The 18,085-nt window shown below is 32.4% G+C and overlaps 4 protein-coding genes across 4 annotated transcripts; 2 read left to right on the top strand and 2 right to left on the bottom strand.

Annotated features, from left to right (window-relative positions):
- Positions 1-1,102: 1,102 nt before the first annotated feature.
- On the bottom strand, positions 1,103-2,129 carry LOC144573984 (anaerobic nitrite reductase HBII-like). Its single transcript, XM_078323782.1, has 4 exons — positions 1,955-2,129; positions 1,738-1,852; positions 1,507-1,626; positions 1,103-1,404 (listed from the first exon to the last, which is right to left on the bottom strand). Exons 1-4 carry the CDS (start codon positions 2,047-2,049, stop codon positions 1,279-1,281), a joined length of 456 nt encoding a protein of 151 aa, XP_078179908.1. The 5' UTR covers positions 2,050-2,129; the 3' UTR covers positions 1,103-1,278.
- A 2,374-nt stretch (positions 2,130-4,503) lies between these two features.
- LOC144573985 (anaerobic nitrite reductase HBII-like) lies at positions 4,504-5,508 on the bottom strand. Its single transcript, XM_078323783.1, has 4 exons — positions 5,281-5,508; positions 5,076-5,190; positions 4,774-4,893; positions 4,504-4,629 (listed from the first exon to the last, which is right to left on the bottom strand). The coding sequence occupies exons 1-4, from the start codon at positions 5,373-5,375 to the stop codon at positions 4,504-4,506; spliced, it is 456 nt and encodes a 151-aa protein (XP_078179909.1). The 5' UTR covers positions 5,376-5,508.
- A 5,636-nt stretch (positions 5,509-11,144) lies between these two features.
- On the top strand, positions 11,145-12,120 carry LOC144573987 (anaerobic nitrite reductase HBII-like). Its single transcript, XM_078323786.1, has 4 exons — positions 11,145-11,239; positions 11,340-11,454; positions 11,738-11,857; positions 11,995-12,120. The coding sequence occupies exons 1-4, from the start codon at positions 11,145-11,147 to the stop codon at positions 12,118-12,120; spliced, it is 456 nt and encodes a 151-aa protein (XP_078179912.1).
- A 4,994-nt stretch (positions 12,121-17,114) lies between these two features.
- Positions 17,115-17,887, top strand: LOC144573907 (anaerobic nitrite reductase HBII-like). The gene is made up of 4 exons (XM_078323687.1): positions 17,115-17,209; positions 17,312-17,426; positions 17,518-17,637; positions 17,762-17,887. The coding sequence occupies exons 1-4, from the start codon at positions 17,115-17,117 to the stop codon at positions 17,885-17,887; spliced, it is 456 nt and encodes a 151-aa protein (XP_078179813.1).
- The last annotated feature ends 198 nt before the right edge of the window (positions 17,888-18,085 follow it).

Below are 18,085 nucleotides of genomic sequence, written 5' to 3'. Positions count from 1 at the left end.
CCAGCGGCATCCCAGGTGGCGGATCGGACCGGTGACGGCCTAGGCGGGGCCTGGTCGGACCGGCGACGGTGTTCTCAGCGTTCTCCACTGTGTTGCCTCAGCCGACGGAACAGAAAAAAATAGCGAAAATTGAAAAAAAGGTTAGGGTTTTTCTGTCGGCTCTGATACCAAATTGAAAAATGAATTGTATTGCTTCCATTGTTCATTTGGGTCTATATGGGTCTATATAGATGTTACAATTTCATTCTACACCCTCAACTATTCTATAATTCCTATCTTACCAAACGGTCCCTATAGTTCCATATAATGCATAAACATACATAAATCTCAACACATATACAGGTTGAAAATCATCAGCTCATAAATTCTATCCTGGAACTGGGCTTGTGGCTAGTCATGTTGCTTTTTTTTTTGGTCTTGTTTTTCTCAGTGTCTTTGTTTTTGCGTATTCAAGATTTTTAACCGATTTTTTTACAGAATAGAAATATATTAATTAATATATAACATATATGTATAGAAGAAACTCAATTTGTACAAATAGAATGGATGCTGATAATATCATCGTTTTCAGATTCAAAATAGAATGGATGCTGAGAACGCTAGAGTTTATACTAAAGATTTAAGGTTTAAAGTAACTGTAGCTGTAGTTAGCCATGCTAGTCAAAACTCCCAACGCTTTTAAAAACCTTCGGTAACTATGTTTTAAATACAAAGTCAAATTGACCAATTTCTATTCTCGATAAAAATAAATCATAACTGTCACTCCTTTCTCTTTTACTTTTTGAATAAACTGGTAAGCTATCAATCTATCTTATTGGATAACATATATATATGCAATTCCACTTTTAGTGATGGTATATGACCACTATTTATTTCTACATGTATACATGAAAAATTGATATATCATAACCCTGCCAATTAACAAAGTTCTGGATAAAATATCAAAAGGCTGACTCTGCGAAAGTTTGATATCACTGGCACTGCACAACCACTCGCTTTGTTTGGTGAATTTTGAACAATTTTTTTACTAATAACAAATACTAATTAAAATTGACTACAAATATGCCGAAAGTTCCTTGGAAAAAGAAAGGAGAACAACATCTTAATTAGAATCTACTAAAGATTTTTATTCGATAAATAAGAGAGATACAAAAGCCCAGAGAAACTCAAACAGAAAAAGCCATCACAAATTGCTACAGCAAAAAATGAAATTAAACATAAAGTAAACAGCTCATGTAGGTGCCACATATATGATCCATGATCGGTGTGGAAAACGAGTTACATCTCATTTTTTATGGCTACAACAAGGTGATCGTAAGATTCAGACCAGGCTTCCTTCAACTCTTCAGACCACAGATATGGCACTGCCTCCTTGATTGTTTCCAGAAGAGCAAATTTCAGAACCTGAAATGAACAACAAAAAAGGTAATGCTCAAATTAAATTTCTGAACCTTTATTTTCCAATTTCTTTTAACATGTGATTAAATTATTCAAAATATTATATACCTCAAAATGCACGTCAGCAATACCAGCCTTGAAATGAATCGAGGCCAAGTGCTTCACGGACGTGTTGGCTCCAACATCAACCTTCCCTGTCTTTCTCAGCTGAGTAGCTGCTTCACATGCCTACAATCAAATTGTACTCCCAGTTAATAAAAATCAAAGATTGGAACTATAATCAGTTGCTAAAATAGTAGCAACAGTATCCAATATAGCGTAAGATGGCTATATATGTACCATTACGAAGACCCCCATAGCATGAGCTTTGAGCTTGGGGTTTTTCTCAAGGGGAATATTGGAATCTCGTAGGAAGGAGAACCGCTTTGCCGCAGATGGAATAATTTCAAATAGCCTGTGATTAACAGAAACAGCGAGCAATTATAAAACAAGCATGAAAGAAATATTTGGTACTATTAGAATAAAAATAGGTGAGATGAAAGTTTTTGTAAGCAACCTCAAGAAGAATTTGAGAGCAAACGTTGGCGCATCATCTTTCATCTCATTCCATGAGTTCACGACAAGGGCCTCCTGTTTTGCAGTGATAACCATGTTGCTCTTTTCTTGATTTTTCTCAAAAGAACTCTGAAAAATTGTTTGTGTGTATGTGTAAGCAATTGCTTATCTTTGCTATGAAAAACTATGAGAGCAAACTGAATATTTATAGGTGTTGGGAAGGGTATCACTTGGAATTATGAAAAAATTGTTCAAAGTCGTGACCATGTGCGTGTGGAGAAGTACAAGATCAAAATGGAGAGGAAGTGCTCCTTAAGCCTATTAAATTGGTTTATTATGGATGTGGCATGTATTATAGGTATCAATTCCAGGGGCGATACCAGGTTCCCAGTTTTGTTTTGTTGTATATTCATTCTATAACACATTCTCTTGTGCATGCATCATGACTAACTAAGGAGCACATATATCAAAAGAATAAAATTTGTTGGGTCTACTATTTTATCCAGACAACCTGAAGACCACAACCAATTTTACTATTCAAAATGGATGATCTGATCTGAGCTGACTTTATTATAAATACAGGGCCGCTCTTAATATGAAATTATGGACATTCTATGAGTTAGCATTATAAAAGGACAAACATTTTGTTCTAAGGAATTTGGTGATGATAAATATTCAAATTAATTGCCTTCATAACTTAAATACAACCTGAAAGTTAATAACTTATTTGGGTTATTATTAGCATATTTCAAGTTACATATAGATCACAGTAAAAATGAGAAGTAAGTTCTATTACATAAATATTATACTAGATAATCTACTCTGTTTTATTTGTTGTAGTCCTGAAACAGGAAGAAAGAATATATATATAGCAAATGCAATTATGTACATATCCTCCTAGCCAGGTACCATAGAATTTGTCGAGAACAACTTTAACTTCATTATATATATTCGGACAAAACCACCTGAATTGTACACTTTTGATCACAAGTCCGCAACTGCAGTTAAGGTTACGTGCTATCAAGCAATCAATGAAAGGAATATATACATCTTGTGTCAACAGTCGTTGCACATTAATTACATTTTATTGCTCAATTGCACAAAGCATGAATTGCTTATAGCAATTCCCAACATCTAAGTCTAATTTAATTGAAACAGAAGATCCCTTTGTGGTTTTACATTACACTACGGCCTTGTTCGTTATCCATAGGTTTTAGCTTGGCTTTTATATTTCAATAAAGTCTTCGTTTTAGCTCGGTCTACTGTTTCGAAACACAGACAACTACAAATTTCAACGCAAACACAACTGAGAACCACAAATTTGGTGCATGATTTACAAAAATTCAATCCGATTTCTGAATAGAAATTAAGTGTGGAACTCAGTACCCTTACAAATAAGTCCGGTAGGTGGAGCCACCCTTTTCTTTTCATGTCATGTTTACTTTTACTTTTTTTTTTTTCTATGCTGAGAATTAATATGTGCAAAGATACCCATTAAACAATGTAAAGGCGCACATCAAGTTTCCTGTAGTTTGCTTGCCTAATTTTTTCACACAGTATTATGATAGTAACAAAAGTAGTAGAAATTATCATAATAAAAATTGTCTGAAAAATTGACTGAAATATGAAAGATAAAACTATATTTTTTTTTATGAAAATTATCAATGGGCTTTAAATTACATTTTCCTTTTAACTATTCTAATTTGTAACTACATTTTGGTGAATCTAGGAAAATTAGAAACTGCAAGTCATCATTTTGCATCAAAATTTTGTTTTTAATCTAAATTATCATAGCTTCATACGACGTGATTTTTCACGAGCTTTAATAATTGTGTGCTTCCGATATTTTAATATGACTTCTTGTGACTTCACGAAAGCCACACAAGAAAACAGTCTCTTATGGAGATCCTGAAGTAAGTTTTGCGCTCTTTTCTTGAATTCGATGTCTCTTTTGATTTAAGATCTCTCATTAGGTAGACTTGGGACAGGTTTCACCATGCCAGTTGTTAATTGAATTAACCCATACAGAGATTAATTAAAATGACCTCACTACTTTTCCTTCAGTAATTACAGGGAGAGTGATAAACACAGCAAATATTATCGCGGCAAACAAATTCAGTTACTAATGTAAAATTTATATCCTTGCAATAGTCAGGCACTAGGTCTTATAAATGCATCTTGGCTACCAATTGACACATTTTGGGATGTATCCAATATTCAGGAGAAATAATCAGTCAATTTGCAAGAAGCCACACATGAATAGAAGAATGACCAGCAAAAAGTAAGTAAAAATAAAAATAAGAACTATATGTCACTATATAAGCAGGAGAATGAGAGGTTAACTGTTATTATTAACTTTTATTCAATTATCAAAAGCTCAAATTCAGAAATGAAAAAAAAAAAAATTGCATAAACATTAACATAAACTCCACAGATATCACAACTGATCATCACAAGAAAGCAATTGTAAATGTATCGTGTCGGGAAAAGAAGTTGCATTTAATGTATTTGTATTGTGTCAGAAACACGTCACAGTGATCGGAAAGAGAACTACATCTCGTTCTTGATACCTAAAACAAGACGATCATATGATTCAGACCAGGCTTCCTTTAACTCTTCAGACCACATGTAGGGTACCGCTTCCTTTATAGTCTCCAGCAATGAAAACTTGAGAACCTAAATATCAAAACTTATAAGTCTAAATAATGGCGTATCATTCTATTTTTTTTATGTTATACTAAATAAAAATATGCTGGTCATTTCTGATTTTTTATTTAAACATGAAACACAGATAGAAAAAAAAAGATACTGATCTATAACCTCAAAGTGTACATCAGCAATTCCGGCCTTTAAATGAACTGAAGCCAAATGCTTCACGGATGTGTTGGCTCCTACATCAACTTTCCCGGTCTTTCTCAGCTGAGTAGCTGCCTCACAGGTCTACAATCAAATTAGTTCTTGTTACTTTATAAATAAAAAACGGTTAATAGAATTATAAGTTCACTCAAGTCCTATGTATTAAGCTGCACTTATACTATTTTTTTTTAACTGAATATTTGTGCTCAATTAAAACAAACAGGTTGATCAATTCTGGAAGGGAAAAGGTGTAGGGAGTTATGTACCATAACAAAAACACCCATAGCATGAGCCTTGAGCTTAGGGTTATTCTCCAAAGGCAGACTCGAGTCACGCAAGAAGGAGAACCTCTTTGCGGCTGATGGGATAATCTCAAAAAGCCTACACATGTTAAGAAAATCAGTGATGAATACAAAAATTTCAAGAAAGAAGCTAAATTTAAATCCCATTATATTACTGTTGCAGAATTACCTCAAAAAGAATTTCAGAGCAAAAGTTGGTGCATCATCCTTCATCTCATTCCATGAGCTCACAACAAGAGCCTCTTGCTTTGCGGTGATAACCATATTTGCTAACTTATGTTTTTCACAAGGTATTAAAATTTCTTAGCTCTAATATTTTGCTTTTGATGCTTGGAATTCTGTTTGCAGTAATGTGTGTTTATATAGAAACCAATCAAACGAATAATGTATTATTAATTAAATTTATGACGGGATTGTGAAACCATTATTGTACCAGTTTATTTAAACCAACATATGAATGAAACGGGCTTATGGCCTCTTTTTTTAAAAGAAAAAAAAAATTAAACCAACACATCAACCAATAATCCAAAACCAAATCCAGAGGTTGTTAAAAGGTTTTGTGACAGGATGAGTTTTTTTTTTGCTTTAAGGTTGACAGGATGAACTTTTATGTCTATAAGAAGAAAATTGTTGAATTGTTGATCCTAGACGTGGGTGCAATTAGGTTGGCATATGGCAACACTTCTGTACAAACTAATTTTTAACAATTTAATTTTCTCAAAGAGGTGCCCGGTATCTGTTACAATTTTTGACCATCTCTCAAATGCTGAACCTTAATAATTGCAGCATATGATCCACAAACAGAAAGCTATAATAACAGCTGAAAGGCAAATAAACCTAAAAAAAATTCAGAGTTGCTGTTGCTAATACCTGTTTTATAACCAGGTCAAATACCAGATGGCAGTTTGTGCTCAGAAATAAAATATAATTACTTTGAAAAGTCTTAATTTCTAATAAAATATGAGAAGTGCGCTCTCCACACTGTGACTCTCAATTAATTAACTAATCGCAATACATACTTTTCCATTATATTTAGATAATTCTCAGAGAAGATATAACAGATTAATAAATATGATGAATATTTTAAAACTGTTTTTATATTCTCTTCGGGTGCACATCAGGACAAGATCAGGTTGTTCTGAGTTGATTGCAAGTACTGTCTCTGGTTCTAGTCAGATCGAGTTCGAGTAATTTGTTGAGTACTATTTAGGGATTCAGATATTGGTTTGGTTGGCTTTAGAGTCAACAAACTTCAAGCTGTCCCAAGTTCTGGATATTTGGAATTTGAGTTTAGGATCAGATCAGATTTCGAGTTGCTGTTGAGCCAGGCAGGTTCTTCGGGACCAATTAGGTGTTGTCACATCTAATACACACTCCAAAATTTGTGGAAAATCAATGCTTCTTCAATACGTTGTCAATGTTGTTATATGCTTGTAATCTATTTTTGAGCTTTTTTTTGCTTATTCCGATTTTAATAATATTAATGTAATTATCTCGATTTTTAAAATAAAATTAACAAGATTATACTTAGTGTCGGCAGAAATGCACTCGGTGTTTTTACTGAACTCGTGCTCAGTCTTGATCAAACACAGCTTAATTACCAACACATGCATTCGATATATATGTGTTTGTTCTGTACTTTGACAAAAAAATTAGCATTTTTTCAGCTGCTGAAATGCATGAATCCAACATGACTTGTGAATGTATATGTGTGTGTGTGTATTCAAGTAATTATCCTAGAGTAAATTTATAATTCATATTACATATGTAGTGGAAAGTTTTGTTTTAGTTCTAGTTGAGCATCATAGAAAATAAATCCTTAGAATTCTCTCATAGAAAATTTAGCAGTCTACGATGAATTAAATCTCGATGTGGCTACTTGTCAACCGATATATTTTGGGCATAGTATCAATAAACAATCAATAGATTTTAGAACAAGCCATGGTTTTAAAAGGATTGATGAAATTGATGAACAGGAAAACACAATTTTTATTAGCTCATTACATAGGAAGGAAAACAATAAAAGACCACATTATTCAGCTCTGTAAAACTACAGCACAAAAATGAAACCAAATTGCACGAATAAGTAATAAACACCACGTACAGCTGCGAGAAATTGTTACTTAAAATGAAGACTAAAGGATAAAGGAATTATAAGTGTTTCACATCTGAATCATGCATGTGTGCTGATGTGAAGAGAGTTACATCTCATTCTTGATTGCTAAAACAAGCTCATCATAAGATTCAGACCAGGCCTCCTTCAACTCTTCAGACCACATGTATGGTACCGCGTCCTTTATTGTCTCCAACAGTGCAAATTTCAGTACCTAAATCGCACAAATGTACAATACAAACAATTATTTTAACCCATCTTTCAAAAACATGAAAAAATATTAAAAAAAACTTTAAAATAGTAAATTTTAATATATTTCGAGATTATGATATGTATAATGTATGAGTTGGTCGGATTGACTACCCGGACATGATAAAACCAAAATTTGGACCATTTGTATTTTGGTCACTGGCCGAAATATAAACATTTGTATTTCTGTGTTAGCTTTTAATTTATTTGAGTCTAACATTTGTGATTTTTTATTTTTGTGGTGATGACAAAGCTGGAAAAGGATCGCACACAAACCTCAAAATGCACATCAGCAATACCAGCCTTGAAATGAACTGAGGCCAAGTGCTTCACGGATGTGTTGGCTCCTACATCAACCTTCCCGGTCCTTCTCAGCTGTGTAGCTGCCTCACAGGCCTGAAAACAATTTGGATCATGCATGACTAATTTACAAGGACAAATTATTGATAGAGCCATAAGAACAATTTAGACAAACTTATGATCAAGTGGTACACTGTTAGTCCATTAAAGTGATCAACAGAGAAATAGTGTACCATGCATTATCAAATAATATATACAATTGAGACATATTCACAGTTGAAATTGGGAAAAATTAGTTCATAGTTATGTACCATAACAAAGACCCCCATAGCATGAGCCTTGAGCTTGGGATTCTTCTCCAGAGACAGGTTTGAGTCACGCAAAAAAGAGAACCTTTTCGCAGCTGATGGGATAATCTCAAAAAGCCTACAACGCATTTAAACAAATATTATGATAACAAAGAAATTTCAAGTGCTGCAGACAGCATAATTTAATAAAATAAATGGCGTAAGGACAAACTGGAAGTGTACCTTAAAAAGAATTTTTGTGCAAATGTCGGCGCATCGTCTTTCATTTCATTCCATGAGCTCACAACGAGGGCCTCTTGTTGCGCAGTGATAACCATTTTGGTAAGTTTAATTTTGTTTGTCACAAAGGATTGAAAACACAGCAGTTATATTTTGCTTTGGTGCTTGGAGTTCCCTTTGCATTAAGGTGTGCTTATATAGGCAAGCATATTGCATATATTATTACAAACACAATTTTATTAAATCTGCCCTATAAGTCTAATTTAATTATCTTTTTGGTCTACAATTCAAAACCAAATCAATTGACTGTTAATGGTTTTTAGAATTGGGCGAAGATTAAATTAAGGTCTTTGAATGGTTTCATGGTTTAATGACCTATCTAAACGTGCGAGCAAATGGGGTTGCAAATGGCAATACCTTAATTAGATTAAATAAGTTCTAGTGAGTTAATTAGGTGAGGATGTGAATTGGATCGGCAGCAATTCAAAGTCCAAATTAATCAAATCCAATTTGCATACAATTTGAAAATTTAGGCAAAGTATGCAAAAAAAAAAAATGTACATTAATTATATTCCCAACTAAATACTTTGCACTTTATCTCGGATAAGAAAATGACCTTAAATAAATTATTTGATTGAAATGGCACATTTGTGATAGGCCATTTCAATTGTCAGCCATATTAAAAACTGAATAATATTTTTCCACATATAGCAACCCAAATAATACAAGTTGAGCTGACTGACCCAAAACAAGTGTACAGTTGGTGCATAATTGGTAGAAATTCAATTTCTGGTCTGATAAATTTAGGGCCCAACTCTTTGGCCTATTATATCTTTCTTGTGAAAAAAATTATGCAACCATTATTCAAGGAGGAGAGATATAAGTTACAACAATTTTTGAGTTACAACAAGCATTTTCTATATTTTCAAAGTTCAAATCGTCAATTCAAACCGTTAGATGTGATCTCTACAATAAAATGTGCTTGGAGACCAAATTTTATATTTTTTGAAATTTTTTTACTATTTATTAAGATGGGTACAAAAACTAGTCAAATTCAAACCATTAAATTTTGTACCCATCTTAATAAATAGTAAAAAAATTCTAAAAAATGTAAAATTTGGTCTCCAAGCACATTTTATTGTAGAGATCACATCTAACGGTTTGGATCGACGATTTAGACTTTGAAAATGTAGAAAATATTTGTTGTAACTCAAAAATTGTTGTAATTTAATCCCTCCTCTTATTCAAGATAAGATTGGCTCCAATTTCTGCAAAATCATGACACAAATACCGCCCAAAGAGATTTGCCAATATTGTTATTGAATTATATGGTTTTTTTTTCTTTTTTTCTTTTTTCTTTTTTCTTTTTTCTTTTTAATTTTTAATTTTTAATTTCTAATTTCTAATTTCTAATTTTTAGTTTTTAATTTTTAACATGTATGAAGGCATCTAACCTAACAAGTGAGATATACCTAGTTATTCCGCTTACATGCATCGAAAATATAAAATATTTATGTTGACCGGAAATCATCACAACAAGAATGAGACACTTTTCGCGAGGATAAAAAAATGACTTTTTGCGACGGACTACCCTCATTGTTCAGCTTTTTTTTTGCGACGGACTACCCTCATTGTTCAGCTTTTTTTTTTGCGACGGACGACCGTCATAAATGCATTTTTTCTCTTGCAAAAAGTGTCTACTTTGTTGTAGTGCATTACAATTACTCTTATAATGTTTTAATTATCTTCATTTGTTTGATGTAGAGAGTCAATGTTATGGATTAATATCTTTGGTGGAGAACTGGAGAAGCATTATCATTTAACAAGTTTTTAAATGTTAAGATCTTATACAGGGACAACCTATATTACACATAATAGGAAGTTTTCTGCCTCTTATTTTCTTCTAGAAGCGAATGAGGTGGCTTCCTTATTTCTTCATGGTAATACATATTGTAGTTGGATAAGAGCTAGAATAGCGAAATTTTAGAATAGTAAATAAGAATAGAGAAAAAATAGTTATTTTTAGATTAGTGTGAAAATGATACTATTCAGATTAGTAAAAATGTTGTTTAGATTGTACATTTGGAATAGTGTATAGTTGTAACTAATAAATAATAGTGCTAACATGGTACTAATTAAGAGAAAATATATGCAAGTGGGGTCTCAAACAAATTGTTACAACATAGAAATAACATAAAGTAGTATCAATTTTGTTATTTCGGGAGTGTGTTGACGAAAATCCGAGAAAAAATTATTTTTTTCTCTCTTTTCACATTTTCGAATAGTAGTTATTCCAACATTTACAAAGAATAAGGAATAGCAGCTATTCTAACTATTCTGAATAGCAAAAATATCATTTGAATGCACATTACTATTCCAAATAGCCGCTATTCTAAAATAACCTCTATTCTTAACACATCCAAACATACCCATATCTCAGCAACTATAATTAATTTTGTTCTAATTAATAAGGTATTGCCATTTGCCAACCTTCTTTCCTCCCACGTCTAGATACTTGTATTATTCAACAAGCTGGCCTACAAAGACCTAAATCTATCTAGTCACAAATCCTTTAAACAGCAGGCGGAATTTGGTTTTTGATTATTGGTTACCAGCTGGTTTAATTAGAATTTTGACATATTTTGCACTAACCTGCATGCTTTTCTAATGCTATCTCACTAACAAAATCATTGAGTAATGCCCATCGCTAATTAGACTATTATAACATGTTCTGATGCCTATAAAAGCACCGAAATCCAAAGAGAACTCCAAACATCCAAGAAAACAATTACCAGTACCTACTTTCAATCCTTTCTGAGGAAGTTAACAGAACTTCAGAAAAAAATGGTTATCACTGCCAAGCAAGAGGCCCTTGTTGTAAGCTCATGGAACGAGATGAAGGATGACGCACCAACTTTTGCTCTAAAATTCTTCTTGAGGTATTATTCGATCACCAGCTTTTCATTTGCTTTATGCTTAACTACTGCTCTTTGAATGTGCTGCAATATTATATATTAACTCTGTTTAAATGTTTCGTAGGCTCTTTGAAATTATCCCATCATCTGCGAAAAGGTTCTCTTTTTTGCGTGACTCGAATCTGTCTCTGGAGAAGAATCCCAAGCTCAAGGCTCATGCTATGGGGGTCTTTGTTATGGTACATAATTGTGACTAACATTTTTTTCTTTTATGATTTCTACTATATTTGTCCTTCTAATTTGCAAGCTCAATTTATCATGCTAAATTAACTCTATTAATAATATTATTACATATATAAGTCCTAGGACTGTGGTGACCCAAATGTCCAGAGTTTGAGCCCCTCTTATGACTTCGCCGCTTCCGTGAAACTTTAAAAAAAATATATAATTGCATAAATTATCAATTTCCACTTAGTAAATGTTTTAATTGATGCTAATATCTCTTGCTGTAATTCTTGGTAGACCTGCGAGGCAGCTACGCAACTGAGAAAGACAGGAAAGGTTAATGTAGGTGCCAACACATCCGTCAACCATTTAGCCTCAGTTCATTTCAAGGCTGGTGTTGCTGATGTGCACTTTGAGGTGAGTAATTCCTCTTCCTTTTCATTTTTGTTCACAAAACAAAAAAAGAAGACTCATATGACAGTCTAAAACAGATAAAAGTTAAGATAACAGAGCATCTTGAAATATTATGTGACTAAAACGATTATATGATCCAGGTTCTTAAATTTGCACTGCTGGAGACAATTAAGGAGGCAGTACCATACATGTGGTCTGAAGAGTTGAAGGAAGCCTGGTCTGAATCTTATGATCATCTTGTGTTAGCTATCAAAAATAAGATGTAATTCTCATCACCACGATTGCCACTTGATTCCGACATGGAGCATCTATATTTTTTTTCTCTTGTTTTTTAGCAATAATTGTGACGGCTGTTACATTTTATTCAGTATTATTCATGCAGTTGTGTTTCATTTTTGTATTTCAGTCTTTTAAGAATTGAAAAATAAGAAGTCCTTTTGTTATATATCTTGCCTATTTACTAAGTCTAATTATATGTGTTAACTGAAAGGGACCATATTTGATAGATCATTTGAATGTCGTATATTTAAAGTTTTAAACATTAGTTGTATGCTGTTGTTTCATCAGTGCAGCGGTTGAATCAGCTAGTAATGTGTGTGAATGATCTAAAGACGATGTTCGTTAACTCCTAACCTGTTATGTCAAAAAATATAAGGATTTTTTTATATGATGTTTATATTGAGAATGGCAACGCTGCCAAGCCCAACCCAACCCAACCCAAAATATATAGCTAGAATTGTTAGGAAAGTTCTAGAGTAATCAAGTTAGTATATGAAGGTTAGTGAATTTACTAGTGGGTTAGGAAAGCTCTAGAATTTTAGATAATTTAATAGGAGTCTAGAGGTTTCCATGGCAACTATAAATAAGGTGCCTTGCTCCTCATTTTGATCCATCCAAGCAAGAAAGCAATCCAAGCAAAATAAGAGAGTTAGGAGAGAAATCAAGAAGAGTGTTGTGGTAGTTTGGAGGTGTAGGATAATATAAGTAGTAGAGGGTATAATCTTGGAGGTTAGATAATTAAGTAGTAGAGTTGTAAGAATATCTTGAAAGAGTAATAAAATTAGTTTTAATATAGTGTCCCTACTTAACAGTTTAATCAGAAAAAAAGAAAGAAAAAGAAGAAGTTATGTCACTACCTAATTACTGTGGAAATGCAATTAAAAAGGGAAAAATTACTGTTTGACTAATGGCAAGTTGGACATATATATATATATATATATATTTATAGAGGAGGGTTCAAATGCACCCAAATTTTTGTGCATCCAAATGCACCCTATCTTTTTTCTCCGTTTTCAAAGTCCGAATAGTCAATCCGAACCATTAGATGCAATCTACATATTAAGATGTGCTTGGAGACCAAATTTTACATTTTTTGGAATTTTTTTTACTATTTATTAAGCCACTTTGAAAATCACTGATCCAATGGTCCAGAAAATGTAAAATCAGCGATTTTCAAAGTGGCTTAATAAATAGTAAAAAAAATTCCAAAAAATGTAAAATTTGGTCTCCAAGCACATCTTAATATGTAGATCGCATCTAACGGTTCGGATTGACTATTCGGACTTTGAAAATGGAGAAAAAGAATTTGAAAGATAGAATGCATTTGGGTGCACAAAAATTTGGGTGCATTTGAACCCTCCTCATATTTATATATATATATATATATATATATTAATATTACGACTTTTTAAGTTAGTAGTGACAAATATAATTGGTAGATTGGGCAAATGGATACATGATGACAGGGTGATCATATATTGAAGAACTTGATAATGGACAATAATTTAACATATAGAATTTGTTCTCCAAGAAAATGTTATTATGGAGATCATGTTGAGTAGTTCAAATCGATTATTCAGACTTTAAATTCACAAATACTTATGACTCATTATAACTTAGGATGAAAATAATGTTATGACATTACATACATACATACATCCATGCATGCATCCACAAATACTTATGACTCATTATAACTTAGGATGAAAATAATGTTATGACATTACATACATCCATGCATCCATGCATGCATGAGGGATCGAGTTACAACAATTTTTAGTTACAAACAAAGTTACCACATTAATTTTTTACATTTTCAAAGTCCAAATCGTCGGTCCAAACCGTTCCACATAATCTCCACAATAAAATGTGCTTTCAGATCAAATTTTACATATTTTGAAAATTTTTTACTATTTATTACGATTACAAAAACTAGTAAATTTCATACCATTGAATTTTGTACCCATCTTAATAAATAGTAAAAAATATTTCAAAAAATGTAAAATTTGATCTGGAAGCACATTTTATTGTGGAAATCATGTTGAACGGTTTGGATCGACAATTTGGACTTTGAAAATGTAGAAAATAATTGTGGTAACTTTGTTGTAACTCAATCCCTCCTCATATATATATATATATATATATATATATATATATATATATGAGTAAGGCTACGCTACTTCATGAATTAATGGGGGTGTTTTAATTCGCGCTCATATCTCTAGTTTCAAAGTTCAAAATAGCCGATCCAAACCGTTAGATGTTAATCTATATCAAAATGTGCTTGGAGACCAAATTTTACATTTTTTGGAATTTTTTTACTATTTATTAAGATGGTTTGAAAATCGTTGTTTTTTAATGGTGCAGAATTTTAATAAAAACAACGATTTTCAAACCATCTTAATAAATATTAAAAAAATTCCAAAAAATGTAAAATTTGGTCTCCAAGCACATTTTAATATAGATTAAATATCTAACGGTTTGGATAGGCTATTTTGAACTTTGAAACTAGAGATATGAACGCGAATTAAAACACCCCCATTAATTCACGAAGTAGCGTAGCCTTACTCATATGTATATACTAGTATCGTGCCCGTGCGTTGCAACGAGGACATATTATAAGAAAAAAAATTATCAATGAAAATAATATTTTTTCAAAAATTAAGAGACATGTTAATAGAGAATTTATATGATTTTATATTTTTAAGTAACTTGAATCGTGATCTTTGATAATAATTTGATGATGTGATCATTATTTATTTTTAAGTACCAATGATATCAAATAATATCTCGATTTGAATCTAATATCAAATATCGTACAACAATTCAATATCGACGTATAATATGATATCAAAAAACAAAAATAAAAGTGTTATCATGTGTGTATATATAAAAGAAATATATATACACACATACGTTCAAATTTATATTCTTCTTTGTTTCAAATTTAGAATATATGTATATCTACACACACACATTGATATATTCTATATTGAAAATATATTTTAAATTGTCCACAACAACATGTATAGAAACAAAGAAAGAGAAATAAAGAGATAAAAAAAATGATTTCCATTGTGATCTGTATAGAAACGAAGAAGAACTAAGGAAACAAAAAAGAAAAGAAAATGGAAGGTGGAGTATACTCAATTAAAGAAGAGAAATATGGAAACAAAGAAATATATATTTCAGAGTCTGTTCAATTTTTATTGTTACATATCATGTGGCAGCACGTGTGGTGAGTATGTTTTAAACTAAATTTAGACTTCTATACATATATTAAATGCATTTAATCAAAAGAAGACAAATTATGTAATTGGAGGGCTGAGATTAAATTCGAAGTTTCATCTTTTAATCGTAGCCGTTGATGGATCGGACACCCAACGTGCTTAATAATGGAATGGATATATATATATATATATAGTCTGGCTAATTTGCTACCGGAAGCACTTCGACCGAGGTGCTTACGGGGCTATATTTTATTATGTGATGTTCAAACAACAAATCCAAACCATTAGATGTTCAATCTATATTAAAATCTACTTGGAGACCAAATTTTACATTTTTTGAAATTTTTTTACTATTTATTAAGTTGGTTTGAAAACCGCTGTTTTCAATGCTGCAGAAATTTATTGAAAACAGTTGTTTTCAAACCAGCTTAATAAATAGTAAAAAAATTCCAAAAAATATAAAATTTGGTCTCCAAGTAGATTTTAATATAGATTGAACATCTAACGGTTTAGATTTGTTGTTTGAACATCCAATACGCTAATATGACCCCGTAAGCACCTCGCCGAAGTGCTGCTGGCAGCAAATTAGACAGTCCCTATATATATATATAGAGTAAGGCTTGGGTGCTATGGATAGCATAGAGGGCCACCGTGCTACGGCTCAATATTCGAGTTTCCAAAATCCAAACAGTCGATCCGAACCGTTCATCTTGTTCTCCATATTAATATGTGTTTGGAGACCAAATTTTACATTTTTTGAAATTTTTTTACTATATTGTAGAAAATCAAATATCTTAATGGTGCATAATTTTTTAGATCAAGTGATTTTCTACCAAGCTAAAAAAATAGTAAAAAATTTTCAAAAAATGTAAAATTTGGTCTCCAAACACATATTAATATGGAGAACAAGATGAACGGTTCGGATCGACCGTTTGGAATTTGAAAACTCGAATATTGAGCCGTAGCACGGTGGCCCTCTATGCTATTCATAGCACCCAAGCCTTACTCTATATATATATATATATCTCAATTTAAATTTATAAAGTACACATTTTATTTTCTATTAAAAAATAAAAATTTGCAGTATGTGTAAGAAAAATATTTGTCTTCTAATTGATCGGTTTCCGATGACAAATATTTTTCCATTGGTGATGCACACGCAATAACATTTAGGCATATGTTTGTATGTGCATTACAAGCAAGTAAATATGATATTATGAATATAAGAGAGGGAAATGAGTAATTTCGAGGTTTTTGAGGGGTATATAATGAAATTTTAGGGAAATACAGCTATCTTGCGCTGGTGTCCATTGGCCGATCCTGGAAATTTTACAATGAGGGTCAATGAATTAGAATGTAAAAATTAAATATTAATTTTAGTTCTGTGTCAATGTAGTATATCAAAAATATGAATTTTAACTATGAGATGAAACTGTACCTCAACCAAAAACATTATTAGATAGAATTAATCTGGAAACTTTTTCTGGTATCGCCCCAGGAATTGGTGTTAGTAGAGGCCTGTAATACACATGCCCCCTCCATAACAACCAATTTAGAAACGCTTATGGAGCACTTTCTCTCCATTTTGGACTTTATACTGCTCCACACGTACACAGTTAGGATGTTGACCAATTTTTTTTAATTCCTAAAATGCCCTTTGTTAGAACTATATATAACTGGCTTGAGATATTTGTAGCAAACTCAAGCAAGTAAACAAAATTCGCAGATTTAACACAACAGAGAAAATTAAAATGGCTATCAGCGCAAGACAGGAGGCACTTGTTGTGAACTCATGGAACGAGATGAAAGATGATGCGCCAACTTTTGCTCTCAAATTTTTCTTGAGGTCCCTTTACATTTTTCATTTTATTTTCATGTTAAGAGTTATAAACAGTACATCCTTTTTTTGTGGATGCATTTATAATTTCTGTAATTCTGTTAATTACAGGCTATTTGAAATTATTCCATCTGCGGCAAAACGGTTCTCGTTCCTACGTGATTCCAATGTGCCCCTTGAGAAAAACCCTAAGCTCAAGGCTCATGCGATGGGGGTGTTCGTAATGGTACACATATTGCCACCTTAGGCTAAATTACTGAAAGTAGCTATAGTGATCAACCTTCTATAAATTAACTGTTAGTGCAATTTGACTGTAGACATGTGAGGCTGCTACTCAGCTGAGAAAGACAGGGAAGGTCGATGTTGGAGCCAACACATCCGTGAAGCACTTGGCCTCAGTTCACTTGAAGTCTGGTATTGCTGACGTGCATTTTGAGGTATAGAATATTTCTCATAAATGTAAATTCTGGAACTTTTTTACCACATTTTGAAAGAAGTTGAAATCCGAAGGTAAAATAATTTAATTTGTGATCGAATTACCTTTTTTGTTGTTAATTACAGGTTCTGAAATTTGCGCTACTGGAAACAATTAAGGAGGCAGTGCCGTATATGTGGTCTGAAGAGTTGAAGGAAGCCTGGTCTGAATCTTATGATGAGCTTGTTTTAGCAATCAAGAATAAGATGTGATTGATCTCTTCACATGACCACACAACACATGCATTATTCAGATGTGAAACGCTTATAGTTCCTATATTTATTATGTAGTCTTCTGTTTTAAATTATTTATTGCACCTGCGGTGTTTCATTTCATTTTATATTCATGCAATTTGGTTTCATTTTTGTGTTGTAGTTTTACAGAGCTGAATAATGTGGAGTCCTTTATTG

Source organism: Carex rostrata, chromosome 22 (genome assembly GCF_964058835.1).
Source record: "Carex rostrata chromosome 22, lpCarRost1.2, whole genome shotgun sequence".
Classification (NCBI taxonomy): domain Eukaryota; kingdom Viridiplantae; phylum Streptophyta; class Magnoliopsida; order Poales; family Cyperaceae; genus Carex; species Carex rostrata.
This window is presented reverse-complemented; position numbering and strand designations above follow the sequence as displayed.

Excerpts from the sequence above, each read along its gene's own strand:
- LOC144573984 (XM_078323782.1), bottom strand. The coding sequence starts at position 2,049 with ATGGTTATCACTGCAAAACAGGAGGCCCTTGTCGTGAACTCATGGAAT. Across the intron at positions 1,627-1,737 it reads CTATGGGGGTCTTCGTAATG|GCATGTGAAGCAGCTACTCA; the intron begins GTACATATATAG and ends ATTTGATTGTAG. Across the intron at positions 1,405-1,506 it reads TTGCTGACGTGCATTTTGAG|GTTCTGAAATTTGCTCTTCT; the intron begins GTATATAATATT and ends TGTTCATTTCAG.
- LOC144573985 (XM_078323783.1), bottom strand. The coding sequence starts at position 5,375 with ATGGTTATCACCGCAAAGCAAGAGGCTCTTGTTGTGAGCTCATGGAAT. Across the intron at positions 4,894-5,075 it reads CTATGGGTGTTTTTGTTATG|ACCTGTGAGGCAGCTACTCA; the intron begins GTACATAACTCC and ends ATTTGATTGTAG. Across the intron at positions 4,630-4,773 it reads TTGCTGATGTACACTTTGAG|GTTCTCAAGTTTTCATTGCT; the intron begins GTTATAGATCAG and ends TTTGATATTTAG.
- LOC144573987 (XM_078323786.1), top strand. The coding sequence starts at position 11,145 with ATGGTTATCACTGCCAAGCAAGAGGCCCTTGTTGTAAGCTCATGGAAC. Across the intron at positions 11,240-11,339 it reads GCTCTAAAATTCTTCTTGAG|GCTCTTTGAAATTATCCCAT; the intron begins GTATTATTCGAT and ends AATGTTTCGTAG. Across the intron at positions 11,455-11,737 it reads CTATGGGGGTCTTTGTTATG|ACCTGCGAGGCAGCTACGCA; the intron begins GTACATAATTGT and ends AATTCTTGGTAG.
- LOC144573907 (XM_078323687.1), top strand. The coding sequence starts at position 17,115 with ATGGCTATCAGCGCAAGACAGGAGGCACTTGTTGTGAACTCATGGAAC. Across the intron at positions 17,210-17,311 it reads GCTCTCAAATTTTTCTTGAG|GCTATTTGAAATTATTCCAT; the intron begins GTCCCTTTACAT and ends TGTTAATTACAG. Across the intron at positions 17,427-17,517 it reads CGATGGGGGTGTTCGTAATG|ACATGTGAGGCTGCTACTCA; the intron begins GTACACATATTG and ends ATTTGACTGTAG.